At 49.2% G+C, this 23,086-nt stretch overlaps 13 protein-coding genes across 14 annotated transcripts; 5 read left to right on the top strand and 8 right to left on the bottom strand.

Annotated features, from left to right (window-relative positions):
- Positions 1 to 51: 51 nt before the first annotated feature.
- Positions 52 to 1,848, bottom strand: LOC6531945 (zinc finger protein CKR1). The gene is made up of 2 exons (XM_002092695.3): positions 1,511 to 1,848; positions 52 to 1,451 (listed from the first exon to the last, which is right to left on the bottom strand). The coding sequence occupies exon 2, from the start codon at positions 1,407 to 1,409 to the stop codon at positions 207 to 209; it is 1,203 nt and encodes a 400-aa protein (XP_002092731.1). The 5' UTR covers positions 1,410 to 1,451; positions 1,511 to 1,848; the 3' UTR covers positions 52 to 206.
- Positions 1,849 to 2,048: 200 nt separating this feature from the next.
- LOC6531944 lies at positions 2,049 to 3,172 on the top strand. The gene is made up of 2 exons (XM_002092694.4): positions 2,049 to 2,513; positions 2,584 to 3,172. Exons 1-2 carry the CDS (start codon positions 2,103 to 2,105, stop codon positions 2,968 to 2,970), a joined length of 798 nt encoding a protein of 265 aa, XP_002092730.1. The 5' UTR covers positions 2,049 to 2,102; the 3' UTR covers positions 2,971 to 3,172.
- LOC6531943 (AP-3 complex subunit sigma-2) lies at positions 3,164 to 4,163 on the bottom strand. Of its 2 annotated transcripts, XM_015196142.3 has the most exons (5): positions 4,006 to 4,163; positions 3,859 to 3,950; positions 3,598 to 3,800; positions 3,327 to 3,543; positions 3,164 to 3,267 (listed from the first exon to the last, which is right to left on the bottom strand). In XM_015196142.3, exons 1-4 carry the CDS (start codon positions 4,072 to 4,074, stop codon positions 3,332 to 3,334), a joined length of 576 nt encoding a protein of 191 aa, XP_015051628.1. In that variant the 5' UTR covers positions 4,075 to 4,163; the 3' UTR covers positions 3,164 to 3,267; positions 3,327 to 3,331. The 2 variants fall into 2 exon arrangements, with proteins under 2 accessions (XP_015051628.1, XP_002092729.1); XM_002092693.3 differs by having other exon boundaries at positions 3,164 to 3,543.
- Positions 4,164 to 4,322: 159 nt separating this feature from the next.
- On the top strand, positions 4,323 to 5,020 carry LOC6531942 (nuclear receptor 2C2-associated protein). The gene is made up of 3 exons (XM_002092692.4): positions 4,323 to 4,441; positions 4,492 to 4,582; positions 4,648 to 5,020. Exons 1-3 carry the CDS (start codon positions 4,407 to 4,409, stop codon positions 4,939 to 4,941), a joined length of 420 nt encoding a protein of 139 aa, XP_002092728.2. The 5' UTR covers positions 4,323 to 4,406; the 3' UTR covers positions 4,942 to 5,020.
- Positions 5,021 to 5,404: 384 nt separating this feature from the next.
- On the bottom strand, positions 5,405 to 7,391 carry LOC6531941 (5-aminolevulinate synthase, erythroid-specific, mitochondrial). The gene is made up of 2 exons (XM_002092691.3): positions 6,035 to 7,391; positions 5,405 to 5,887 (listed from the first exon to the last, which is right to left on the bottom strand). Exons 1-2 carry the CDS (start codon positions 7,272 to 7,274, stop codon positions 5,511 to 5,513), a joined length of 1,617 nt encoding a protein of 538 aa, XP_002092727.1. The 5' UTR covers positions 7,275 to 7,391; the 3' UTR covers positions 5,405 to 5,510.
- A 136-nt stretch (positions 7,392 to 7,527) lies between these two features.
- Positions 7,528 to 9,235, bottom strand: LOC6531940 (senecionine N-oxygenase). The gene is made up of 5 exons (XM_002092690.4): positions 8,955 to 9,235; positions 8,698 to 8,884; positions 8,463 to 8,634; positions 7,866 to 8,401; positions 7,528 to 7,806 (listed from the first exon to the last, which is right to left on the bottom strand). The coding sequence occupies exons 1-5, from the start codon at positions 9,137 to 9,139 to the stop codon at positions 7,639 to 7,641; spliced, it is 1,248 nt and encodes a 415-aa protein (XP_002092726.1). The 5' UTR covers positions 9,140 to 9,235; the 3' UTR covers positions 7,528 to 7,638.
- Positions 9,236 to 9,417: 182 nt separating this feature from the next.
- On the top strand, positions 9,418 to 10,708 carry LOC6531939. The gene is made up of 4 exons (XM_002092689.3): positions 9,418 to 9,790; positions 9,862 to 10,055; positions 10,107 to 10,186; positions 10,238 to 10,708. Exons 1-4 carry the CDS (start codon positions 9,749 to 9,751, stop codon positions 10,528 to 10,530), a joined length of 609 nt encoding a protein of 202 aa, XP_002092725.3. The 5' UTR covers positions 9,418 to 9,748; the 3' UTR covers positions 10,531 to 10,708.
- On the bottom strand, positions 10,553 to 14,443 carry LOC6531938 (alpha-catulin). The gene is made up of 6 exons (XM_039372566.1): positions 14,074 to 14,443; positions 13,764 to 13,944; positions 12,168 to 13,693; positions 11,783 to 12,100; positions 11,511 to 11,717; positions 10,553 to 10,987 (listed from the first exon to the last, which is right to left on the bottom strand). The coding sequence occupies exons 1-6, from the start codon at positions 14,101 to 14,103 to the stop codon at positions 10,871 to 10,873; spliced, it is 2,379 nt and encodes a 792-aa protein (XP_039228500.1). The 5' UTR covers positions 14,104 to 14,443; the 3' UTR covers positions 10,553 to 10,870.
- Positions 14,444 to 14,858: 415 nt separating this feature from the next.
- On the top strand, positions 14,859 to 15,957 carry LOC6531937 (uncharacterized protein C6orf136 homolog). The gene has a single exon (XM_002092687.4). The coding sequence runs from the start codon at positions 15,113 to 15,115 to the stop codon at positions 15,872 to 15,874; it is 762 nt and encodes a 253-aa protein (XP_002092723.1). The 5' UTR covers positions 14,859 to 15,112; the 3' UTR covers positions 15,875 to 15,957.
- LOC6531936 (THO complex subunit 5) lies at positions 15,888 to 18,198 on the bottom strand. The gene is made up of 6 exons (XM_039372569.1): positions 18,039 to 18,198; positions 17,192 to 17,983; positions 17,025 to 17,137; positions 16,879 to 16,966; positions 16,289 to 16,825; positions 15,888 to 16,233 (listed from the first exon to the last, which is right to left on the bottom strand). Exons 1-6 carry the CDS (start codon positions 18,111 to 18,113, stop codon positions 15,991 to 15,993), a joined length of 1,848 nt encoding a protein of 615 aa, XP_039228503.1. The 5' UTR covers positions 18,114 to 18,198; the 3' UTR covers positions 15,888 to 15,990.
- Positions 18,199 to 18,249: 51 nt separating this feature from the next.
- Positions 18,250 to 19,769, top strand: LOC6531935 (cytochrome c oxidase assembly protein COX15 homolog). The gene is made up of 4 exons (XM_002092685.4): positions 18,250 to 18,454; positions 18,541 to 18,643; positions 18,701 to 18,833; positions 18,892 to 19,769. Exons 1-4 carry the CDS (start codon positions 18,362 to 18,364, stop codon positions 19,742 to 19,744), a joined length of 1,182 nt encoding a protein of 393 aa, XP_002092721.1. The 5' UTR covers positions 18,250 to 18,361; the 3' UTR covers positions 19,745 to 19,769.
- A 44-nt stretch (positions 19,770 to 19,813) lies between these two features.
- On the bottom strand, positions 19,814 to 23,077 carry LOC6531934 (stomatin-like protein 2, mitochondrial). Its single transcript, XM_015196140.2, has 7 exons — positions 22,807 to 23,077; positions 22,640 to 22,741; positions 22,371 to 22,578; positions 22,108 to 22,307; positions 21,903 to 22,047; positions 21,729 to 21,844; positions 19,814 to 20,123 (listed from the first exon to the last, which is right to left on the bottom strand). The coding sequence occupies exons 1-7, from the start codon at positions 22,852 to 22,854 to the stop codon at positions 19,842 to 19,844; spliced, it is 1,101 nt and encodes a 366-aa protein (XP_015051626.1). The 5' UTR covers positions 22,855 to 23,077; the 3' UTR covers positions 19,814 to 19,841.
- Positions 20,151 to 21,721, bottom strand: LOC26536167 (fizzy-related protein homolog). The gene has a single exon (XM_015196141.3). It carries the CDS (start codon positions 21,590 to 21,592, stop codon positions 20,234 to 20,236), a length of 1,359 nt encoding a protein of 452 aa, XP_015051627.1. The 5' UTR covers positions 21,593 to 21,721; the 3' UTR covers positions 20,151 to 20,233.
- Positions 23,078 to 23,086: the final 9 nt, after the last annotated feature.

Genomic DNA, 23,086 nt, shown 5'->3' with positions numbered 1-23,086 from the left:
ATTGCATACGACTTATTTACATACATACAAATTGAGATTTGAGAGCCAGCGTTGATCTTGCATAGGAATATAGTTGGATTGCGAATTTATTTAATTTTATTGTACTGTGTGCCTCACCCGACACACGTCCGTGTGGTAGCCAACATAGATTGGATGCGGATGCCATGGCTAGGATGGCTAGCGACTTAAGGAGTATAACTACGAAACTATCGTATCTTCAAATGCGTCTGCTGGTGTTTTTTCAAGTGGTCGCTCCTCACAAACCGGCGACAGCACTGCGGACAGGCGTAGGGCTTCTCCCCGGTGTGCGTTCGTATATGCCGGTTGAGGTCGTCCTGCCGCTTGAACCGCTTCTCGCACTGCCGGCAGTGGAAGGGCCGATCCTGGACAAACTGGGGCATTCCGTACGTGCCGGGTCCGTCCGCCGGCGGTAACTGAGAGAGGGTATTTACAATTTCTTCGGTCGGCTCGTATTTTACCTCGGGCTTGGCCTGGTTAAGGAAATCCGGAAGTTGGCTTTGGTTGTGGCCATGGTTCTCCAGAGGGTGATGATCAGGAGTGACGATCTCGTACTTTTCGCTGTGCTCCGACCGCTCCAGCTTGATCTTCAGCGGCTTGTGGGGGCTGTCGACCATGTGCGTGGGCTGCTGGTGGTGGTTTTGCTGCTGCTGATGGTGGTGCTCCATGCTTGGGTCCCCGCAACCAACCATGGCGGCCATGAAGTGGAAGCCAGAGTCCGACTCCGACTGAGTCTGCTTCTTCGAGGGCTTGAGCCGAACTACACCACTGCTGCTTGGTACCGTTCGCTTCGGGGTGCTGCCCTTTAGCTGCCGATCGTGGGTAGCAAGGTGCTTGGTGAGGTGGTCGCTGCGGGAAAACTTCTTGGTGCACTGGATGCACTCGAAAGGCTTCTCGCCAGTGTGCGTCCGCAGGTGCCGGTTGAGCTCATCGGAGCGCGTGAATCCCTTTCCGCACTTGGGCTCGCTGCAGACGAAGGGCTTGATGCCAGTATGCCAGGTGAGGTGGGACCGCAGGTGGGAGCTCTTGCCGTAGCTCTTTGTACAGTTGTCATACGGGCAGACGAACTTGCGCTTGGGATCGGAGGCGTGCGGCGTGGCCATTAGCTTTACACTGGGCGTTATCCGGATCTTGGAGCTGCCGCTCCCGCCATAATGCGAGTCATCCTCCAGCTCAGTCTCAATTCCGTGATGGGGCACATTCTCCATATTCGCCTCGTCGTGCTTCAAGTCCCCGAAAATCGTCGAGGCCCGCAATATCAAATCGGACGCCTGCTCGTGTATGTTTGCGCCGCTCAGCGTGGGAAACGCTGGTGGTGGTTTCATGGGTTCTATGGGCGTTGATGTCGTCAGCATTTGGGGTGTGGGCGTGTTTGGTATTACTTGTGACATTGCGCTTACGTTCGGGGCTCGCTAGCGCCCTATCCGGAGTGTCTGGAATCGAGAGTTGAGATACTGTACTGCCAGGTGCGCGACTACCTCTCCCTAATTACCCAAATTGTGTTTATCCAAAACTACACTCCTGTACAGGAAACTGTGTTCAGTGGGCGTCGGCCTAGGATTTATCAGTTCTGTGGAGCCTCGTCACCATAGCCAGCACGGAAAACGGTCTATAATCGTTTCTGGCGTCCCGCACACATTTTCCAATTGTTTACGGCTAGCGCGAATGCATATTCCAGTGGATTTGCTTATTTTACTTTATTTTATTTATATACTGAAGTACATCTATTTAATTGCGATGAGATAAATCGACTAGTCGATAAGTGGAAAAGATGCGACTGAATGCGTGTGCGGACCTATCGGATTTTAATTTTGTAGTTATCGATTGCTCTTATTTTGTATTCAGTCTAATAATTAAAAATATATTTGAAATTGACATTAAGTTAACAATATAACTTTGAGTGAAATAACTTTCTTTGCGGTAGAACAACAAAATTTTCATCGCTTGCCTTGTTTAATAAAATACTAAAACAAATACTGTATTGTTACGATGGCTGTATGCTTATCGATAGTTCGGACTCGTCCATCCCCAATCTGCACTGCAATAAAATTCAATGCATGTTTACAATTTGTTAGTTTGCTGAAATGCCAAATAAATCCGCAGATCTGGGCGATACGCAACTGACCAGAAGACAGAGGAGAAAGCAGACGATTTGGACGCGTGAGAAGATCGCCAAGCTAATCGAACTTTACCGCTCATCGGATTGTTTGTGGAACCACTATTCCGAGCTATATAAAAACAAGGATTGCAGGGCTAAAGCCATCGATTCCATCTGCGCCTCGCTCGGGATAACGAAGCACGACTATGGCAAGAAAGTACACAACCTGCGCAACCAATTCAATGCGGAGCTCAAGAAATTGGAAAGGAGGCTCGAGGAGTCTGGAGGAGATCGAGATTCCGAGAAGGCTTGTCGATGGGAGCACTTCAAAACGCTGATGTTCCTGCGATCCGTTATAGAACCGCGACCAGGATATCAACAAGGTCTTCCGGGCAAGGTGGGCTACTTCGAAATCGAAATCTTTACGCCATAAGTTAAACAATATATTTGGTTTTGGTTTTTGGTAGAAATTGGTGTCAAAGCTGGACATGTGCTACCCAGATCAGGATGTGGAGAAGCAGAGCCAGTCCTCAATAGAAAGCTTGGAATCCAAATTCATAGAGAACGATGCAGAAGCAAGTGAGCCTCCAGAAGTCAGCGAACCCATTCCGATGCCTCCAGAACCTGCGCCGCCTTTCAAGTTCTGTGATACAATTCGAGCTGTCGAAGCGCCCGCTGCTCCAGCTCCCATCCACATACCATCAAGTGGTCGGGATCAATGGGACGCTTTTGGAGAACTAATCGCCAGCGAATTCCGCAATCTGAACTCAGAAGTTTCGCGCAAGAGGCTGAAGCGGAAAATAATGCAAGTTATGCTGGAAGTCGGCGAAGAAGATGATCTTGCAAACAGTTGATTGTAAAATGATGTACATGTTTAATACAGGACACCCTTTTAAATGTAAATCTTTAATAGAAGCAGCACACAGATCATTCAAAGACTTCATCGCAAGACACTTTGTATGTACATTTTAAACACCTTTCAATATAAAACGGAAGTGGTTAGACTTCGCATTGTTAAGCTATCAAAAACTTGAGAATCGTACTTGCTACTGGTAATTCATTAGCATTTTTATTAACGTAGGGGAGATATATAGAGTACGTGGGTCCTTATATTACGAAACAGTCGACAGCTGTTGGAAATTCATGAAGGACTGCGAAAAAGCACTAGATTCAACAGATTACAATTAGACGAGAGACTTATCAGACGTACATTTGTCAGAACTTAAAGTCCTTAATGGCCTGTGGCAGATCAGGTAGCTTGATGTCTTTAATCTGTTGCGGAATGTTCATACTCTTCACGGCGCTCACAGCTCGGGCAGGTGCAGCCGAGATGCCCGCCTCCTGCTTGACGATCTTGTTCTGCTCCTCGATCCTGGCCATTATGTCGTTCATATTTGTCTGCAGGACCATTCCGCCCATTACCAGTTCTGAAACAAAGTCATTATCAATCTGAATGGATTGCAAAGGATTGCTCTCCCAACCTGAGAGGATGTGGTGGACGGCATCGGCGTGGAATATCAGGTCCAGCTCACACACGTTTTCGAAACACTTGTCGAGGGTTTCAACGAATACCTGGATCAGGTCCAGGATTCCCAGTTCGCTCTCCGAGGAGTCCACACAGAAAACGAAGTACAGCGTGGCATAGTGCCTGTAGATAAGCTTGTAGTCCGATCCGCCAATCAAACTGGTAAGGAAGAGGTGCTTTTAGATATCCCGGGTGTATGTTTAATAGAATTGCTCACCTCCCCCCCTCCAGAAAGTTGCAAACATTATCATCCCGCTTTGACACCAATTGGAAAGTCTCCTTGATTATTTGCTGCTGCAGGCTTTCATCCTACAAATGATATTCCCAATTAAATAAGAACTCGATTATATGTCGCAGTACTTACGAAATACTGATAGAACTTCGAAAGCCTCGGCTTCCCGTGATTGTTAAAGACGAGTATGGCTTTTATCATCTCAACTTCTATGATAAGTCAACAAAAAAAATGAAAATGTTGTTTAAACTGCCAGCTGTTTTGGTTTTTCGACCAGGGCTGCGAAATCAATACTTGGCATAGCATCTACAATATCGATATATCTTTATACGACGGTTCTATTTCTAAAATCTAACAAGATTTCTAATAAAAACTAATCCAAAAAAATATGTATATTTTCAAAACCAAAATTCCATAAATTTGTTAGTAAAGATACGTATAGTATGTTTTGGAATTTCAGATTGTTGCCCATCTCTAATATCTCTAACCTCGCGGTACCCGATTTGTTTATTTCCTGTTTTTTTTATTAAATTATGAATATTTTAACAAAAGTCAAGTACAGTTGCAGGTACTCTTAGTTTTATTTTGTAAATCCCCTAGTTAACATATAGTTTTCAGGGTGAGCTCGGTCTTAAACAAAGATGTGAAGCAGCACGGAAAGCAGTTCATGTTCGATACGCGGGAAGAAACTTCTTGGAATTCAGATGAGGTATCCAAAGTTTTTGAAATACATACATACGCTCGGGAGGAGCTAACTCCAAGCAATCATTTCAGGGAACCCCCCAATTCATTACCATTAGCTTGGAGGAGCCACAGAAAATCTCAGGATTTAGTTTCCAGTTCCAAGGAGGATTCTCTGGCCAAAAATCGGAAATATTCCTGTACTCCGCTGACGGAGCCCCAGTACACCAAGAACCGTTTTACCCAGAAGACATCAACTCTCCACAGCTCTTCCAGATTTTGGACACAGCCCGGGACAAGCCGTGCTCCAAGCTGAAGTTCGTCTTCGAGTCCAGTACGGATCTGTTCGGTAGAATCATTGTTTACGATCTCCAGCTGTTAGGCTAGGGTCTGACCCTTTGGATCTGACCAAATGTGTACATTATCTACTCTAATCAAAGTGTATAAAATCGGAATATTATCTAAAGTTGCATTATCAAAAACATTGGCTCGTAATGGGATGGTCATGGTTATCAGGAATAATTGTGCTGATTCACCCTGCCTCTGCTTAAATTGATATGGACTAATTTCATATAAATATTTCTAACAAGGTAAGCCCTTTTAGGTTTCCGAACTCACATAAATGTCGGGGAAAAACGCCTATTCATATCTTTTCAAAGTGCTTATGACTGTGGATCGAGGTTCATTGAAAATGTTTCCACGCAATTCCTCAATTTGAATACCATTTGCATGAAACTTGCTCGCGAAACACGCAACTTCCTAACGAAGGTGACACTATAGTCCATGGCCTATCCATGTCCTAAGTGCGTCATCAATCAGCTTAGCCCATTCCAATTGAAATTTCGTTGTATATATTGCACCAAAACCAATGTTTATTTGTCCAAAACCGCACAGATAATTTAGGCATAGCTTAATATTTCGAATGCTTCATTTATGGTCATGTTTCAAAGGGGCAACTAGGCTGCAACCGAGATCTCCAGGCGAGGGCAATTGGGAATGCCACATTCCAGGTCGGGGGACGTGTCCTTGTGCCAGCAGCTCTCCGAGTTGCAGAACATGCATGCGTTGGGCGAAAGCGGGACGTTCGTGGACAGGTCCACCATTTCCCACACTTTCTTCAGATCGGTAACCAGGGCGTTCATCATTTCGAAAGTGTGGAACGGGGTGGGGGCCAGCCGGAGTTTCTCCTGGCCCCGGGCGACAGTTGGGTAGTTGATCGACTGCAGGTAGTGTCCGAATTGTTCGATCAGCACGTTTGAGATTTGACTGCTCTTCAGAGCGTCTCCGATTTTAATGGGAATGATGTGGCTGGGGGTTTCTTCAACGGGAAAACCTGAAATGGGGCGAATTATAGATGCAGTCAGTAAACTGAAAGTTAAGTGTCTTCTTCTATATATAGCCAGCACTTAAAATAAAACGAAAGTGCGAGAATAACCTTCAATTCGTGTTACATAAATGCCAGAATTGGATTACGCCTTACCTTCTCGTTTCAGCAAGCTTTTCAGGTAGGAGACATTTCGCTGGTGCAAGTGGCGCAGCTGGCGACCTTCCTCCGATGCCAGGATGTTGACGGCCTCCAGGGCGCCACACAGCACCGTGGGCGGCAGTGAAGTGGTGAAGATGAAGCCAGCCGCATACGAGCGGATCATGTCGACCAGGTTGTGAGTTCCAGCTATGTAACCCCCAATGTTACCGAATGCCTTGCCCAGGGTGCCCGATATGATGTCCATTTTGTGCAGCACTCCATCCCGTTCACCGACACCGGCCCCATGGTCGCCGTACAATCCCACGGCGTGCACCTCGTCGATGAACGTGATGGCCCCGTGCTCGTGGGCCACGTCAAGCAGCTCCTCGAGCGGGCAGATGGCCCCCGTCATGGAATGTACCGTCTCAAATGCGACGATCTTGGGCACGCTTTTGTCCGTCTGCTTCAGCAGCTGATGCAAGTGGTCCACGTCGTTGTGCCGGAAGATGTGCTTGGGAACGCCGCTGTTCCGGATTCCCATAATCATGGAAGCGTGGTTGCCTGCGTCCGAGAATATCTCGCACCCAGGCAGAAGCTTGGCGAGCGTGAAGAGAGTGGAATCATTGGCCACGAAGCATGAGGTGAAGAGCAGCGCAGCCTCCTTCTGGTGCAGCTCAGCCAGCTTACTCTCGAGGCGCTCGTGGTGGAGAGAGTTGCCCGAGATGTTTCTGGTGCCGCCAGCCCCCGATCCGTGCCTGTCGAGCGCATCCTGGACGGCCCTCTTGACGCCGGGGTGGGCGGACATGCCCAGGTAGTCGTTGGAGCACCACACCGTGATGGGCTTCTCCCTCCGCTCCGAGTACTCCAGGGCGTGGGGGAAGAGCCCGTCTCCCGCCAGGCGGTTCACCTTCTTGAAGACCCTGTAGGAGTGGTCCCGCTTCTTTTTCATGATCTGCTCGTTAAAGAAGCGCTCGTAGGGGAAGGTCTCCTTGGCGGATGCCTTGCCGGGATCGGCGGTGGCAGTTGCGGGTGCGGAGGCACCAGCATTGCCCGCAGCAGTGGCGACGTTGGCGTGGGCGTTCGCCCCCGTCGAGTAAGACCTTGTAACACTTGCGGCGACGAGTGAAAGTTTCTTCTCGCCCGAGCTCAAGGTCTTGCCAACCACGGGGCAGTGGCTCCCGTAGGATTGGCACAGCGTCTCCGCGTAGTTGCGGATAAAGCTGGCGGTGAAGCGATTCAGAAAGGGACACTGCATGATGAGGCGCTTTTCCACTTTTGAAGACCCGACCTAAATCAGCGAACTTTGAAAGCGAAGTGAGGTGTTTCGAAAATTATGCAAGAAGGTGATTGCGAGGAGGCGGGCGAGTGTGGCCAGAGCTGCTGAAAGTGTGCTGCCCACAATCAGCTGACTGGAAAAATACCAACAAACATGTTCAAACAAATGTTGGCGGCCGTTCAAAAAATGTTTGTTCGCGGATAAATGTTCAATTTTTCAAACTATGCTGCCATGGAGTAAAAATTTAGATATGTTATTTATTTCAAAGTAAAGAAAAGACGAAAGATACCGTTTTTGCAATAAATAACCTTGTGATTGATCAGTTATTCAGGTTCATTCGAATCTAGTTGAGCTTAATGAACGTTTCGTCATCCAGAATCGCAAAGTTGTCCTCCCGGAAGTGGAGCAAGTTCTCATTGAAGCACTTGCTGCTTTCGTTGTGCAACTTGGTCATCACAGGCTTGATGTTTTTGATTCCTGCCGTATTCGACAAGTCCGTAAAATAGTCGATCTGGAAAATAGGATAGAATTCAAAACCAGATAGAGGAATAAAGTCAACCTGCATCTCACTTGTTTGGGACCCAGCATGTGGGCATGGCGTTTTCTTAAACCTGCCTCCCAAAGTTTGCCCATCCTGTCTCGGGTATCTTTGAGCATGTCCTCCGTGGACGGCAGCTCGTTGGATCCGGTGTAGTAGCTCATGATGAACCTGGCCTGGATGTCCATCATTTGGGCGGCACACACGTAAAACGGCAGTCCGATCAGCGCCATGGAAGGGTTCCTGATGTTGATGCACTGCTTGTACAGCTCCTGCACGTAGTTGTCCTCCACATGGATGCCCGAGTCGACGGTCAGGAAGGGAAAGGCGTACTTGTAGCCCGTGCAGAAGAAGATGGTGTCAAACTCCTCGTAGGATCCGTCCACGAAGTGGGCCCCCTTCTCGTCCAGCTCCCGGACATCGGGCTTCTGCTGGACGTTGTCGAAGAATATATGTTGGCCGATGTCTGTCAAGTGGTGACTTATGGTGACCCGAACCGCCGATCGGGAAATGATGTTGGACAGGTCCATGCCACTGGGTCCAGCTCCAATGACCAGAACGGATTTACCTAGAGCAGCACAGACACCATGAGAAGTTTCTTGTGCTCGCACAAGTTCTGCTGTAGTTACCCTCGAAAACCTCCCTACTTCTGAAGTCGTGGCTGTGCAGGAACTCCCCTTGGAACCTATCCATACTCGGAATTTGGCTGTAGTTCGGGGTGTGGTAGTGGCCATTGGCCACCAGAACCTTGTCGAAGTACTGGAACCCTATTTTGTTCGTGACCAAATCCTTGAAGAGCACCTGCAAGCGGTTTGGTTAGGTTTATATATATGTATATCTATATAGAGTGACTCTACGACTTACTTGCCACTTTGCCTTCCTCTGCAACACCCGAATAACGTAGGTATTGAACTTGATGTGCTCCTTCAGCTCGAAATGGTCCGCGTACTGGTTCAGGAAATCGCAGATCTCGTCGGATCTCACATAGGAAGCCTCGTTCTCTGCGATTTGGAAGTCCGGAAAGCCCATCACCTCCTTGGGCAAGTTGGTTCTTTGAAGTAGCCCGAAAACTCTTAGAATATCAAATGTTCTTTCGTAGATTTGGGTTTAGTTTTTCGTACCGTAGGTTCTTGTACATGCTGCTGTGGACATCGATGCCATTGACCACACCTGTTGCCTCATTGTACACCCAGGTTCCGCCGATTCGGTCAGATAGCTCGAACACCGTGGTCTTGAATCCATTTTCAATCGAGTGGCGGGCACAGCAAAGACCCGCGGTTCCGGCCCCAATTATGCAAACGCTCATTATTTTATAGTATATGTAACAGTTTATAATTTTATTAATTGCTAAGTGTCTAGTTGCGATAGTTGCTAGTCCAAATGCCTCCACGAAACTGAGGATCGCACCGTGATGAACTTTATGGCTTCCCCGCCTGATTGCCCTGGAAAAGTGGGGTACTTGGAATCCATGGAGAGGTTCAGACATTCAATTAGTATAATCAAGCTAGACCCACATAAGCAGCTTGTCTGCTCTGCAGTACGTTTAATCAGAGTATCTTGTATTCGCAATCCGGATCGCTGTGCTGGTTTTCTGTAATCGCGCTGATAAGTAAGAGCATAGAGCCTCTGCTTTTGTCTCGCTTTTTGTTTATAAGTGAAACTATATAGTATATACTTATTATATTAATATTTACACTGCTGATAGGAAGCATAGGCAACACAGATGTTCAAGTGTACTCGATTCGCTGTGCAGTTCAAGGTTTTGGTAATAATGGGCAGAACCGTGAGGCCAACTTCTTTGAGTTTGTCTTTCCCACGCTAAACTGCGAAACCAAATGTGAGAAAATTTGCATGGGTCAGGCGGATTGGGAACGTACGTGCCTCAGTAGCAAAGTGCACGTCGAGATCTTCCAACATGGGGCTACCAGCTTGCATATGCACCAAAGTTCTCCAGCTGGCGAGTATCTTCGAGCACAAGGACACTTTGAATTGCATTGAATGACAGTAACTAAGTTAGTAAATCATTAGATTGCCACGGTGGCGGCGCTGATTGTGAAGAGATTGTCGGACAAGCACTCGGAAAGGGTGTTCGCCATCAACAAGAAGCAGTCCAGGGAGTGGACCCTGCTGAACAGCATCTCCTGGTCGAAGGAGGGCGATGACTTCGGCACGCTCACCTTCCTGGGATTCACCTTCATTGCAGCCGTTCTCCTGCTCACGAGGTAAGTGTCTAGTGACTATGGTTCACCAGTAACAAGTCCATCGCCTTTTAGGATCATCGAGGGCACCTCGAACTATGCCACCTGTGAGATCATTCTGCTGACCTGCGGAGTTCTGTTCTTCACCATAGAGGGTAATATGACTTTTGGGATGTAATGTCCGACTGCTGAACTGTCTCCTCCAGGACTTCTCATATTCTTCACTGTGGAGCAGCTTTCCGAGGACCTTCTGACCTATGCCTATGCATTGGGCGCACTTTCCTTCATCTGCGCAGCACTTTTCGCTCTGGACTTGATGTTCTTCAAGAACCTGCTGAAGCTAAGGAGCTCCACCGCCCAAACGGAACAGTTGAAGGAAACGGTGGCCCTCAAGGTGTACAATCTGTCCCAGGAATCGAAGGCAACCTGCTGCAACATCGTGCCACAAACTCACATGGTGAATGAGAGCAGTAAGAACTATCTGCGAACCGATTTGTAGAACCCAGTGAAAGAGCTTGAGATACATATCTGCATCTGCGTTACCTTTATTGCCGTAACATTCGAATGTAGTGAAACAAAATATGCATTATAAGATCGTGCTGCTGAAACAACTAATTGGACGCGTACTGGTACTCGTACTCGTATGTTAATAAAGTTAATAAAGTTTTCGACATTAATCAACGCTAGAAGCGGCGCAACTAATACACAGAATGGAACGCAGTGCCAACAGTGTAGACTACGATAGTAAAACCCCTGGGCTCCTGCTCCTCTCAGAACAGCAGGAAGGACACCCTCGTCCTCCGTGCATCCCCCTTGGCTCGGCGAGCCATCCCGTAATGTCAGGGAATGTCGCTGCTGCTCGTCGTCCCCTTGGAATCGCACATGCCGCCGGCCATGTTCTCGTTCGACCGCTCCGACGTGAGTCCTCCGGTTATCCCAGTTAAATTTAGTTTGTACTGCAAGGCGGAGCAAGGATTAGGGTGGTGTTAGTAGGAGTAGTAGGGGCTGGCACTGCGGCTTACGAGTGGCCAAAGTCAATTGGTAGTTAAAGTTCAGTTGGGTTGGTTAAACACTTGGGGGGAGTAACTAGGGGATCTTAACAAGCTAACAGGCTACTAACATCAACTCAAGATTCAATACATTAAAGATACAGAGATACAAAGATACATACGTAATAGAGAAAGATACAGCGCAGTCTACATTAGCATTAGCATTTAAAAGTAAAAGTTGGAAAGGTAACTTATAAGATTCGTAGTAAGAAACGGGGAAAGCACATCCGCCAACCAAAAAACCAAAACGCTTCTCCTGCGAACGAAAAGCTCTAAAATCATACCTGTAATAATGCATGCTTTAATATCACAGTAAACTATAGAAATCATACACATCGAGAGTCTGAAGTACCCAGTAGTACCCAGTAGTACCCCGTAGTACCCACTACATATAGGAAATGGCCGCGTGGCCTGGCCTCGGCCTATTTACCTTAGTTGCGCACTCAAAGCACTTCGACACTACTTTATTTATAACGTTCATAAGGTTCTTGGTTTCCCTGATGACGTGATCGACCTTCACGAACGTGGCAGCTTTACCAACCGTGTGGTCTTTGACTGTAAACTGGAGTGCTTGGACAAAAGTCGGCACTCTATCTAAAATGTTGAGGAGATCCTTTTTGTTGTCACTAGCGGGGACCTATAAGTTTCCACAATTAGAATGGCCCATAGCTCTTGGCCCTTAGAGATAAGCTCGATGATTACCTGGTATGAAAAGTGGCGGAGGACTTTGTAAAGTCGGTTGGCCTCCTCCGCAAAATATTCGGCTTGAGTAAACAAATCCTGAGTTGTTCTTAGAGAACCGTTGCCCTTGGTAAACTGATACATTAGGAAAGCCATCGCGGACATGTTCTTGGCTCTCTTCAGTATGTCGTTGTCGTCCGACAAGTCTTCGCTCCATTTTGATTGATATGTGTTCAGATCTCCGTTGTTCTTGCCTTCGAGGCCAGAATACTCAACCATTTCTCCGTCTTCTGTTGCAGGTACACCGGATTTTGTTAGTTTGTCTGAGCTCTCGCATTTCTGGGGAAGATCGGATATACACACATTACTGGGTTACTCTTGGCGGTAGGTGGTGGTTGGTACCCACCTCAGCATCAGCTTCTCTATCACTCTTGGTGGTGTTGATTGAAACGAGGATCTTCTTGGCGATCATGGAGATCTCGTTCGTCAGCCACTTCCACATGTCCGAGAAGGACTCGAAGTTCTCGTTGGCCGCACTGCTGTTCGAGTACTTCCACAGGATCTTGGCCGCAATGAAGACCTGCGGCCCGTAGATCCTCAGGTTGATGGCCAGGCACTTGGCCTGCACCTGCAGCCGCTCCGTGGGCGCAATGTGCTGCAGCAGCTTGCAGATGTCGAAGATGTGGTCGCAGCAGTCGTGGAACTTCGTGGAGCGCTGATTCAGATTGTCGATGTCGTAGTTCGTTGCCAGTACGTGGAACGACTTGACCAGTTTGGAGCAGATCTTGAGCGACTCGTTGAAGTCCTCGATCTGGCTGGACACGGAGACGACCAGCTGCTTGCACAGCTCCTCCAGGCTGCTCAACATGCCCAGCTCGGGATCTGAGCGGCCCTTCACCTGGCCTCCCACTCCACCCGCACCTCCCACTCCACCAACTCCGCCGACTCCGCCGCCCTCGTGCTGATCCTTCATGATGGTGTTCAGGTACAGGTCGAACTCCAGCTTGCAGTTGTCGCAGTAGGAGAGGATGTTCTTGCGGTGATTGTGGCTGATGTAGGGGGAGTCGGTGAAGTCGTGCGCCTTCTCGAAGAGCTTCTCGAAGGCGAGGGAGAGCTCCTCGCGCAGGTCCAGGCTCTCGGAGCTGAGGTGCTTCCTGAAGTTGGTGTTGTTCACCATGCGACCGCCGCCGCCGCCCGCCGCGGAGGGCAGGTTCTTCTCCGACTTCCACAGGTCGTCGTCCAGGAAACTGAAGTAGGCGTCGGAGTTGTTGTTGCCCTCGCCGGAGCCCTCGTAGTAGCTCATCTGGTACTTGTACCGCTTGATGAGGTTCACAATGCGCTTTATTGTCGTGTAGATGCTCTCGTTCTCGTAGTTCGGGTTGCTCGCCTGCTTCTCGAAGGGCATGTGCTTGGCTGAGTCGAAGATGCTGTCCTTCACCACGAAGTGGATGAGGTCCATGGCCCTGCGGATCTGGCAGAAGACCGTGTCCCGGTTCTCCTTCACGATCACGCAGTCGCTGTGGATCAGGCTGTTCTTCGACGACGTCAGCAGGATGGCGATGGACTTCTCCAGGATCTGGCGTGCCGAAAACATCTGGGCCCGCCGCCGTTCCTCCTTGAACGAGTTGCGATGGTGGCCAGTGAGGTAGGCCAGCTCAATCATTTCAGTTCCGAACACGGAGAAGGCCCGCACGAACTCGGTGAAGTTCATGACCGACTCCAGCTTCTCCAGGCTCTCGGAGGCCCGCTTCTTGGCGGTCAGCAGCTTCTTCACAACAATGATGTCGACCAGCAGTAGGATGCGCGTGACGGAGGACAGCAGGGAGCGGGCAGCCAAAATGATGGCTCCGTAGTCCTTCAGGGGCTCGATGTGGTGGCGCAGCTCCATGCCGCTTAGAGGTGAAATATCACAAAGTCGTTCAATAGATTTTCCTGCAACCCAATCAAGTGCGTTACGATTGGTGCTTTACCAAATTACCAAGCTGGGAAGGATATCTCTTACCTGCATCTCTGGCCTCCTTCGCCGCCTCGTACATGTCTCCCTTGATGTCGATGTTCTCCTCGGCGATGATCTCGCCAATCGTTATAAATCGCTCCACGGCAATGTTCAGTAGGTGACCTATGTTCCCAAAAGTGGACATGATCTGCTCGTTATCCATATCACGAACTCGAAAGCGTTGATTCTGCAAGGGAAGGAGAGTCCGCATTGGCAGTGGGTTTGGTTTCAAGGCCAATCAATAATCGCAGAGGACTTTCAGCCCGAAAGTTATCCGCAAAGGAAAGTTATTCCGGACAGCCGGTGGGGTACTTACGTTTACAGTTGATTGAGTGATTCCGTACATCTTGGATACCTCGGTTTCCAATAGAAAAACTGATTATACGTAGTTTAAGAGTATTCGCCAAGCGAGTTTCACGCATGCAGCATTTTTATTTACTTCCTATTGATTTTTCTCAATACTAGGGCTAGCAGAGTCGCGTAGACATTGGAACTAAGTCAAGAATTTGGCACTCAATAATACGGACACCGATTAGCGCGTCATAGTACGAGGCTCTATAGGTTTAAGCTCAAATAAAAGTCGATTTTTCAGCCAGCGAAAGCTCCTTAGCTTAAATTAGTGTTATATAGATAGGGGGCTGTAAACAACGTGTTTACCTGCAGACAGATATATGTGTATGCCCCCAGATTTGTGTGTGATTCGAGCTTGTAACAAATTGGTCTGCGCAGGAAGTCTGCGCACAAAACCATATAGTACTGTAAAGTGCAACAGTTTCCCGTCGCTCGGGACGCGGAACTCGAAGGGGGTACCAGTATTCGATGGATTCATAGTTAGAGTATATACTTCCTCAAACTTAAAACCACGTACTTAGATGAAATGCTTGAAAAAGTATTCAAGCTTGTTCCACTCTTAAAAGGAGTCAACATATCTCAGGTAAGGTATTACTTGCATAACCAGAAACACTACCTACCACCAATATAAGAATATTTTTCGTTGTAGTAAGAGGTTTTGTTTCAAATTTCATAACTTCCGGTAACGGAAATTAATATACGAAACTAAGCAGGAGTGACAACCCTAGGCAACGGGAGTTCCGCTAACATCACCACTGGCACTTGAACGCGCGGCACCTGGTCACACTGCGCACCAACGACCATATGATTTTTGCCGAGTATTTTATTTCCAAATGTTGTTACCTAAACACGAGCACGTCAAATTCCTGAGGGCCACAAACGAAAAACAGCCGACTATCCAGGATCGGAATACTATTTGAATGGTGTGATCTGCAGACGAGCTAGATCCGTATCGAGGGAAACGCAGTTCCGGTGAAGACAGAAGCACACAAAGTCCTTGCAAGATGTTGCGAAATTTCGGGATTTCATCAATAAGAAGGAGCAGCTGGATGGCCAACTGGTGCTCCAAGGAGCGGGCGTGGGCGTCCGCCATGCGGCTAAATGCAGCTGCGCCGGCAAAGTGTCCACAAAAATTGTTAAGCTGCCATGCCGGCGATAAGCTCCAGCAAAGTCGAAGGGTTCACGAGAGCACCAATGCGGAGAGGGTGCCCGGGAACCCCAAGGAGAACGAGAGGAAGCCGGAGGATCTGGACAGGGCCTACGAGGTCCTGAGGACCACGCTGCCAAAACTGTTTGTGGAGCCCCTGGACTACTCCATTTACAGCCCAGGTCTGATCTTCCACAACAACATTACGGGCAAGCACACGGTGGGCCTGTATCACTACGTCAAACAGATCGCCATTCTGCGAACGGTGGGACACCTGAAGTACGCGTACGTAAAGTTTGAGGTGCTCAAGATCACGAAGCACCAGGACGACTACACGGTGAGGATAAGGTGGCGAGTACGGGGCATTTCCGGCCTGAAGGTCATGTTCCAGTTCTGGAAGTACAAGATCTGGCAGCTGAAGGAGGTGCTGAAAGATCAGGAGGCGTGGTACGATGGCTACTCTGTCTGCTATCTGGGCGACGACGGGCTGATCATCAAACACGTTGTGGACAAAGTGATGCCGGACGAGAGTCGGGAGGCGGTTGAGAACCCTTCTGCGACGGCACTACCTCCCGGATCCTTGGCAGCGACCTCTTCCCAGAAGATCAACTGCCAATGAAGTCGTAGCTAGCTTTAAATGTTACTTATTTATTGTATTACTAATCGTAATAAACGGAACTGTGAGAACGTTTAGTAACCGCATTCGAACTTTGTACAACATTCAAAATTCAACCGTCACTGCTTGAACGCATAGACCGATCCCTTCTTGATATATTTGTAGGGCCGTGAACGACTCCGCTTGGCAAAGGCGCTTATGTAAGGCTTCTCCTTGTTGTACTCAATGGTGTTCTGCATGGACCCCTCGGTCTCGAGGAATATATCGAAGCTGTAGATGGTGCGGAAGAGCTGCGCATACAGGACGTGATCGTTGGGCTCCAAGTGTTTGGGCTGCAGGGAGTTGGTCCAGAACTCCATCATCTAAAAAAAAAAAAGGTTAATAGGTCATTGAAGGAAAATGAAATCAAGTTCAAACCTTGATGGCCGAGTTGTTTTGCGAGGTATTGCATCCGTTCCAGTGCACGTTCAGAATCCATAAAGGCATCTCCAGTGGATAATTACTCGGTATCCTGATGAAGCACTCCATTTTGGCGGAGCCCCGGACGATTACAGCGCGGTAAGAGTTGTACGTAATACCCTTTTCGGCGGACGAGGTATTCAGTACGTCTGAAATTTGCGAGTGAAACTCCTCATGTGTGATGGCCGTCCATTGGACGAGGCTGCACGACAGGCCGGCTGGATAGATGTTTTCCTTCAAGCTATACAAATCAATATCCTTGTAGGTCAGACCGCGAATCTGTTGGCTTAAACGCTGCCAAGAGTTAAAGCGCCTGGCAATGCGGTCAATGATCTCCTTGTTGTTTTTGTTCAAGTTCAGCTCGTGGTTGTACAGCATCGAACTGTTGACGGTTGCAATCGAGCACATACTTTGCAGCCAGCAGAAGGGTTTTCCGAAGTCCTTGGCCTTGAGATAGCGCACACATTCTTCAGCTGTTAAGTCCGAGCTTCGAAGCTGGAAGAGCATAATTTGATTTGTTGTCCAGCGTTGGAAAACGAAGTTCTTACCTCGTGTTGAATTCCAGGAATGGGTATTTCATTGCCCAAGTCATTGGGGAACAAGTGCCGCAAAAGGTGGTGCACAAAGTTTGTATCACTGTGAAAAAATGACAAATTATTTATATTATTTATTTCTTGATGTGTTCTAAGCTTACCCCTGGCTGTTGGAATTGCTAGAGTAGATTATTTGGCCCCAGACTGTGGCACACTTGATCAAGTCGAAGTAGCGGATTTGCAAAACGAGCTGATTCGATCCAGCGGCTCCAATCTTTAAAGTTCAGGTTAATAAATATTTTGGAACTAGCAAACAGTGTCTTCTTACCGTCAAGCAAATGTGTAGTGGATGCGGAGCGAGTGCCTCTTCCAAGCTGTTCTCCCCAATCTTATTCTGCTCCCCAATTTCCGTTTCAGTCTGTTTGTGGTTCAATGTGGAGTACTTTTTCTCCTTAAGCAACTCCTGCATTTGGGCCTCGCTCTCATAGCCAACCACCTCGGCGGTGAAGGACTGCTCCTCGCTGACCCGCTGCAGGGATTGCAGGACAATGAACAAAACGTAGAGTGGCTTTGGCAGGTACTTGACCACGGCGCTTAACTTCCATTCCACGTCCAGGGATAGTTGCAGTGCATCGTGTAGCGGTTTTGTGGCGCTCTGCAAGGTGCGCAAGGCGGGCGCGAAGGAGACGTACCGCTGAGCGTGGCTAAGATTGTCCTGGAGCAGTTCCTGCTTGGAGCTCAGCAGGGCGCTGTACTGCTTGTCGAGTTCCTTTCGCAGACGCAGCTCGCAGTCGAGGCGATGAAGGTGCTTTTTGTGGCTTGACAACTCCTCCTCGTCGTTGGCCATGTCTGGCAGACTGCTGGAGTACTCGGCGTCTGAGAGCAGCTCCAAGCTGGTGTCCCTGCTCTTGAACTTCTGGCAGCGCACAATCTCCTTCTTCAGGTGGCTTACCTCGTACAGAAGATTCTGCAGCTGCAGCCGGCTGAGGTCCACCTTGCACTTCTCCAGGTGCAGCTTGTCCCGGCCGGCCTTGATCTTGTGCTTCACCTCGCGGTTTGCGTGCTTCAGCGCCACGAACATCAAGGTGGCCGCAGTGCGCGCCTCATCCGTAGATTGTCCCTGCTCGTGAAAGGCGGATTAGGAGCTGTGCGAAGGGCACGGAAATCAAACTTACCTTGCTCTTCGCCTCCTTGATTCCCTCTATGGCCTTTTGCAGCTGATCGAACTGCGTGTTTAATATCGTTTCCATTTTATTCGCCAAAATTGTAAATTGGAAGCCGCAAAAATTATTTTGTTAACAATGCTAAAATAAAGTGACCAGACTGTTCGAGCCGGTACAACTCGCCGGTACATTTCGAAATGATTTCAGTATATTTGTATTTCCTGCAGCTGCGGTCACACTCGCAAGCGGCTTTGTAAATATAGTTAAAAACCAAAGTATCTCTTTAAATATTTGCTGTAAGCTAACGTAAATCTCCCTGAACCTTAATTAACACAATGCTGCGAATGCTCCAGAAGAGAACCAGTCTTATAAAGCTAGCGGTGCCCGGCCCCCGACTTCATCAAACGATTGCGCAAACAGCGATAAAGGTTGCATTGCCATCATCACAGTGATTACATATAGAAATGTGTTATGTTATAAATAAAGTAATATTTTGATACGCTCTACACTGCAGGAAATCCCAGTGATAAAGCCCATCAGCACACCGAAGAGCGACAAAACCGTCGGAAGATGGTTCCTGGGAGTCAGCGGCATGGTGTTTGTGGCCGTTGGTCTAGGTAACCAATAACTACATATTAAGTTTGTAGTTCCTTACGAATGTGAATCCTTTCCAGGCGGAGTAACCAGGCTGACAGAGTCCGGTCTGTCCATGGTAACTTGGAAGCTAACGGGTGAACGAATGCCGCGAACGCAGGAGGAATGGTTGCAGGAGTTTAATCTATACCAACAATACCCAGAGTACAAGCTGTGAGTACTTTCCTAGATTCTTCCAAAGCCGGGAGCCACATGTATACTCTGCTTTTAGAAAGAACGTGAATATGACTGTGGAGGAGTTCAAGTTCATCTTCATGATGGAGTACATGCACAGGATGTGGGGACGTGCCATAGGCGGGTTCTTTCTCTTGCCCGCCGTTTACTTTTGGAAAAAGGGATACTTCTGTGCGAAGACCAAAAAGAGCGTTCTGCTGCTGGGCACTCTGATTGGCCTGCAGGGTCTGATGGGTTGGTACATGGTCAAGTCCGGGCTGGAGGACAGGTTCCAGGATCCGAACGATGTGCCACGGGTCTCCCAGTATAGATTGGCGTCCCACCTGGCAGCTGCCTTCGTCCTGTATTCGCTCTCACTGTCGAGGGCCTTGTCCCTGCTAATCCCAACCAACACATTCGTGATCCAAGCCAAGAAAGCATTTAATATCAAGGGCCTGACCCATTTGACAAAGGCAATGGTCCTGCTGACTGCCATTTCCGGAGCCTTTGTAGCCGGACTAGACGCCGGACTGGTATACAACTCGTTCCCGAAGATGGGCGATCACTGGATTCCCGAGGACATGTGGAAGTTTGCGCCAATACAGAAGAACATCACCGAGAATCCGACGACAGTGCAGTTCAATCACCGCATCCTTGGTATTAGCACAGTAACGCTGACCACAGCCCTGTGGCTGGTGACCAGGCGGATGCAGTTGCCCAAGCGCGCCAACTGGGCCATCAACGCCGTGGTGGCCATGGCCTGGACGCAGGCCACGCTTGGAGTAACCACCTTGCTTAACTACGTGCCCGTGCCTTTGGCGACGGCCCACCAGTCCGGCTCGCTTATTCTGCTGAGTTTCGCTTTGTGGTTATCGCACGAAGTTCGGCTGTTGAAGTATTTACCGAAGTAAATAAATAGTTGTTTGTTGAACCAAATCTAATGGCTTCGCCTTGAAAGTAACAACGATAAGTGGGACAAATGTAATAGCAACAACCGTTTATTCATTCCTATTCAATATTCATTTTCACACTGCTTTTATCCTCCTGCAACTCCTTGTACTCAACACTCTTTGCGTTCAAGCAGGCACCCACACCCTTTACGTTTTCCGAAGACTTGGTGGCCTGGTTAGAGGTGGAAACGTGATTGTACACCGCCAGTGCCTGGGCCACGAAGCCATTGACATCGCCAGGATTCGAGGGCAAGATCATGGTGTTATTCGTCTTGGCCAGTTTCTTGAAGGCTCCAATATACTGCTCGGCCAGGGTGAGGGAAGCAGCATTCTGTCCATCCTGAAATGCAGAAAACGAAAACAACGATTTGAAATCAAGAAAGATAAGAAACTTTAGCTAATAATAAATATAATTCATCTGAGCACAAGGAATACGTCGCAATTTAGTCCTCATCTTATGCCTTGGAACAAACTGAGCCCAGAGTTCGTCTCCTTGGACGTTTGCTGTTTGGTGAAAACGGTCCAGAAGCGAAGCGTCTCATCTGCGCCGCCAGTCACTATGGACTCGTTGTCCGGGCTCACGGACAGATGGAGTACCCGCTGCGTGTGCCCGGACAGCCTGGCCACCTGCTTCAGCGAGGGATAGCGCCAGGCAATGACCTGTGGCTGCGCGTGTCCGTGGGTGGTCACCAACTCTCGAGAGTCCCTAGCCCAGGCCAGGTTGCTGATCTGGGCGCCGGTGTTGATGCACTGGACCAGCTTCCCGGTGAGCACGTTCCAAAAGCGCAAGCATTGATCGGCGGACCCACCGCCACTGGCCAGCAGACCGGATTTATGTGGCGACCAGCCTAGCGCCTTGACCACCGCCTTGTGCTCGTCGAAGGCGTAAATGGGCTCTGGCCAGTCGTCCGTCCAAACCAGCAGGCGGTTGTCGCTGCCACCGCTGGCCAAGTAGCGATTGCTGGGCGACCACTGTAGGCCACACACCTCTAGCTTGTGTCCGCGCAAGCAGCGTGTTATGTGCGTTGGGGGATTACGGACATCCCGCTGCAAAATGGAGCGATCGCGCGAGCCACTGGCCAATCGGTTGCCCCGCCAAGCTAGCGCAGTTACACGCGCCGAGTGCCCGTCCAGACGGTTTAATTGCTTCTGTCGCTCAGCATCCCAAATGGTCACGTAGCCGGACTGGGTGCCGATGGCCACCTGACGTCCCTCACCATGCCAGCTAACTGCTGTAACCAGGTTATCCTCGTTGTTGAAGTCGCACAGTCGCGTCACCTGTCCACTGACTGCACTCCAGAGATAAACCGAGCACCCCAGGCCAACGGCCAGCGTGTTTTTGGACGACCAGTCAATAAGGTTCAGGTAGAAGTCATCTTGCAGCTCTGGCGCATCGAGTATCTTGTACGGCCGACGTGGCAGTCGGCGCACGGGTCTTTTGGAGATGCTGAGCAGCCGCTGGCTGCTCTCGCTGATGTTGGAGAATGGTGTACGCACCGGCGGCGAAGAGCCTTTGGCAAATCCAAAGATGCGGTTGTTATGCCGCTCCTTAAACTCCTCTGACTGGGCATGGACCTGTGTGCTTTGCTTGCAGTTCTCCAAGGACGTTATATTCTCGTCCAGGAACTCGTTGCGCAACAGACTGGAGTACACAGAGTTCTGGCACTCACTGGAGTCTCCTGGAGCGAGTGCGAAGTTGCGGTTCCACTGATTACCAGCTCGCGTGGGAATGCAGCGTAGATCGAGGTACTCCTTCTTTCCGCCGGCGACGCCCCGAAGCAATCGTTGTTCATACTCCGGTTGAAACATCTCCGAATTGAAATAATTGTTTGTCGTGTGACGCTTGTCAGAGTGTGCACCGATTCCAAAGGGTTTTAGGGGAAATGCCTAGCATCCTACCTAATCGGATTCGAAAGTTTGTGAAGTCTCCCGGCGAACTACTTACCAGGTGGGATAGGGATTTCGCTATGGCCAGCAGACTGCGTGCTCTGGCATCCGCCACTGCTATTATGGCAGCCGCCTCTCCGCTAGCCTTGTTGATGTGCTCCTGGCGCTCGGCCTCTGTGGAAGAAGGATCCATGAGTATTTTGTACATTCTATGAGGAACACTGCCGCTAACCGGAGGCTAAAATCCTGGACTTCCGCTTGCCCTCGGCAATGTTGATTTCAGCCTCGCGAACACCCTCTGATTCCAGAATAGCGGCTCGTTTTCGCCGCTCGGCCTCCACTTGCATCTGCATCGCCTCGTGAACCCTGGTGGGCAGCTAAAAGAAGAAGCTATCAGTTCATCTCTACTTTACAGTCAACAGAAGAATGTGACCTACTCGGATATCACGGATCTCGTATCGCAGGCAGGCAATGCCCCACGCCTCGCTGGCCTTGTTGATCGAGTCCACGATGCTGACGTTGAGGGACTCCCTCTCGCGGAAGACCTTGTCCATTGACATTTTGCCCAGCTCCGATCTCATCGTCGTCTGGGCCAGTTGTGTTATTGCGAACTCCGGATCCTCCACGCCATACGACGCTTAACGGTGAGATGATATAACAGATATGGTGACGTGCCGGTGCGTATGGATTGTGGACCTACCTTTGTATGGATCAATGATGCGCAAGTAGAGCACGCCGTCAATGCTCAGGGTCACGTTGTCTGAGGTAATAGCACTCTGTTTGGGCACATCTATGGCGATTTCCTTCAGGCTCTGGACGTATTTGATTTTGTCCGCCACCGGTACCAGTATGTTGAGTCCGGGGTCCAGAATCCTATGAAACCGTCCCATGCGCTCCACCACCCAGGCCTTGAAAACGGATCGGATTGGAGTGGACTGCAGGCAACCGTGATCTGTCAATGGAACCTACCTCTTGCTGGGGCACAAACATAACACACATGTTTATCGGGGTGGAGGCCTTTCCCCTCCGAGATTGCGACGGAATCCATGAGCCGGCGAGCAGGAAGTCTTGCTGCAAGTAGGAGTATTAACGGACCGTTAGCCCATCGCAGGGATGTCGACGGATCCGGAACGTACCTGGACCAAACTGGGAACGAATCTTTTGTTCAAAAGAAATCTCGACATTTCGCAATATATGTGCCGATTTTACGAGTCGAAAAATACTAAGAAGAAAACATTATGATAGTCCGGAAACAGGGTGCCTCATGTCGCAGTGGCTTGAGAATCGATTAATTTTCTCGTTGGGGGTATCTGAAACGGGTAAATTTTTGAACTCTTTTCGAATCGGAAAAGTGGATTTCGAATGTCTCTTAATTGAAATCAAATATTGCTGTGGCAAGTGACAGTAAGTAATGAG

This window comes from Drosophila yakuba, chromosome 2R (assembly GCF_016746365.2).
Source record: "Drosophila yakuba strain Tai18E2 chromosome 2R, Prin_Dyak_Tai18E2_2.1, whole genome shotgun sequence".
Lineage (NCBI taxonomy): Eukaryota > Metazoa > Arthropoda > Insecta > Diptera > Drosophilidae > Drosophila > Drosophila yakuba.
This window is presented reverse-complemented; position numbering and strand designations above follow the sequence as displayed.

Excerpts from the sequence above, each read along its gene's own strand:
- LOC6531945 (XM_002092695.3), bottom strand. The coding sequence starts at position 1,409 with ATGTCACAAGTAATACCAAACACGCCCACACCCCAAATGCTGACGACA.
- LOC6531944 (XM_002092694.4), top strand. The coding sequence starts at position 2,103 with ATGCCAAATAAATCCGCAGATCTGGGCGATACGCAACTGACCAGAAGA. Across the intron at positions 2,514-2,583 it reads AACAAGGTCTTCCGGGCAAG|AAATTGGTGTCAAAGCTGGA; the intron begins GTGGGCTACTTC and ends GGTTTTTGGTAG.
- LOC6531943 (XM_002092693.3), bottom strand. The coding sequence starts at position 4,074 with ATGATAAAAGCCATACTCGTCTTTAACAATCACGGGAAGCCGAGGCTT. Across the intron at positions 3,951-4,005 it reads CGAAGTTCTATCAGTATTTC|GATGAAAGCCTGCAGCAGCA; the intron begins GTAAGTACTGCG and ends TATCATTTGTAG. Across the intron at positions 3,801-3,858 it reads AACTTTCTGGAGGGGGGGAG|TTTGATTGGCGGATCGGACT; the intron begins GTGAGCAATTCT and ends CTTCCTTACCAG.
- LOC6531942 (XM_002092692.4), top strand. The coding sequence starts at position 4,407 with ATGAATATTTTAACAAAAGTCAAGTACAGTTGCAG. Across the intron at positions 4,442-4,491 it reads AAAGTCAAGTACAGTTGCAG|GGTGAGCTCGGTCTTAAACA; the intron begins GTACTCTTAGTT and ends TATAGTTTTCAG. Across the intron at positions 4,583-4,647 it reads CTTCTTGGAATTCAGATGAG|GGAACCCCCCAATTCATTAC; the intron begins GTATCCAAAGTT and ends CAATCATTTCAG.
- LOC6531941 (XM_002092691.3), bottom strand. The coding sequence starts at position 7,274 with ATGCAGTGTCCCTTTCTGAATCGCTTCACCGCCAGCTTTATCCGCAAC. Across the intron at positions 5,888-6,034 it reads AAGCTTGCTGAAACGAGAAG|GTTTTCCCGTTGAAGAAACC; the intron begins GTAAGGCGTAAT and ends GCCCCATTTCAG.
- LOC6531940 (XM_002092690.4), bottom strand. The coding sequence starts at position 9,139 with ATGAGCGTTTGCATAATTGGGGCCGGAACCGCGGGTCTTTGCTGTGCC. Across the intron at positions 8,635-8,697 it reads AGAGGAAGGCAAAGTGGCAA|GTGCTCTTCAAGGATTTGGT; the intron begins GTAAGTCGTAGA and ends AACCGCTTGCAG. Across the intron at positions 7,807-7,865 it reads ACATGCTGGGTCCCAAACAA|ATCGACTATTTTACGGACTT; the intron begins GTGAGATGCAGG and ends CCTATTTTCCAG.
- LOC6531939 (XM_002092689.3), top strand. The coding sequence starts at position 9,749 with ATGGGGCTACCAGCTTGCATATGCACCAAAGTTCTCCAGCTG. Across the intron at positions 9,791-9,861 it reads GCACCAAAGTTCTCCAGCTG|ATTGCCACGGTGGCGGCGCT; the intron begins GCGAGTATCTTC and ends GTAAATCATTAG. Across the intron at positions 10,056-10,106 it reads GCCGTTCTCCTGCTCACGAG|GATCATCGAGGGCACCTCGA; the intron begins GTAAGTGTCTAG and ends ATCGCCTTTTAG.
- LOC6531938 (XM_039372566.1), bottom strand. The coding sequence starts at position 14,103 with ATGTACGGAATCACTCAATCAACTGTAAAC. Across the intron at positions 13,694-13,763 it reads GAAGGAGGCCAGAGATGCAG|GAAAATCTATTGAACGACTT; the intron begins GTAAGAGATATC and ends ATTGGGTTGCAG. Across the intron at positions 12,101-12,167 it reads ATAGAGAAGCTGATGCTGAG|AAATGCGAGAGCTCAGACAA; the intron begins GTGGGTACCAAC and ends GATCTTCCCCAG.
- LOC6531937 (XM_002092687.4), top strand. The coding sequence starts at position 15,113 with ATGTTGCGAAATTTCGGGATTTCATCAATAAGAAGGAGCAGCTGGATG.
- LOC6531936 (XM_039372569.1), bottom strand. The coding sequence starts at position 18,113 with ATGGAAACGATATTAAACACGCAGTTCGATCAGCTGCAAAAGGCCATA. Across the intron at positions 16,826-16,878 it reads TTCCTGGAATTCAACACGAG|CTTCGAAGCTCGGACTTAAC; the intron begins GTAAGAACTTCG and ends ATGCTCTTCCAG. Across the intron at positions 16,234-16,288 it reads AAAACAACTCGGCCATCAAG|ATGATGGAGTTCTGGACCAA; the intron begins GTTTGAACTTGA and ends TTTTTTTTTTAG.
- LOC6531935 (XM_002092685.4), top strand. The coding sequence starts at position 18,362 with ATGCTGCGAATGCTCCAGAAGAGAACCAGTCTTATAAAGCTAGCGGTG. Across the intron at positions 18,644-18,700 it reads GTTTGTGGCCGTTGGTCTAG|GCGGAGTAACCAGGCTGACA; the intron begins GTAACCAATAAC and ends AATCCTTTCCAG. Across the intron at positions 18,834-18,891 it reads CAATACCCAGAGTACAAGCT|AAAGAACGTGAATATGACTG; the intron begins GTGAGTACTTTC and ends CTCTGCTTTTAG.
- LOC26536167 (XM_015196141.3), bottom strand. The coding sequence starts at position 21,592 with ATGTTTCAACCGGAGTATGAACAACGATTGCTTCGGGGCGTCGCCGGC.
- LOC6531934 (XM_015196140.2), bottom strand. The coding sequence starts at position 22,854 with ATGTCGAGATTTCTTTTGAACAAAAGATTCGTTCCCAGTTTGGTCCAG. Across the intron at positions 21,845-21,902 it reads GTCCAGGATTTTAGCCTCCG|AGGCCGAGCGCCAGGAGCAC; the intron begins GTTAGCGGCAGT and ends CTTCTTCCACAG. Across the intron at positions 20,124-21,728 it reads CGAAATCCCTATCCCACCTG|GATGGACAGAATGCTGCTTC; the intron begins GTAAGTAGTTCG and ends TCTGCATTTCAG.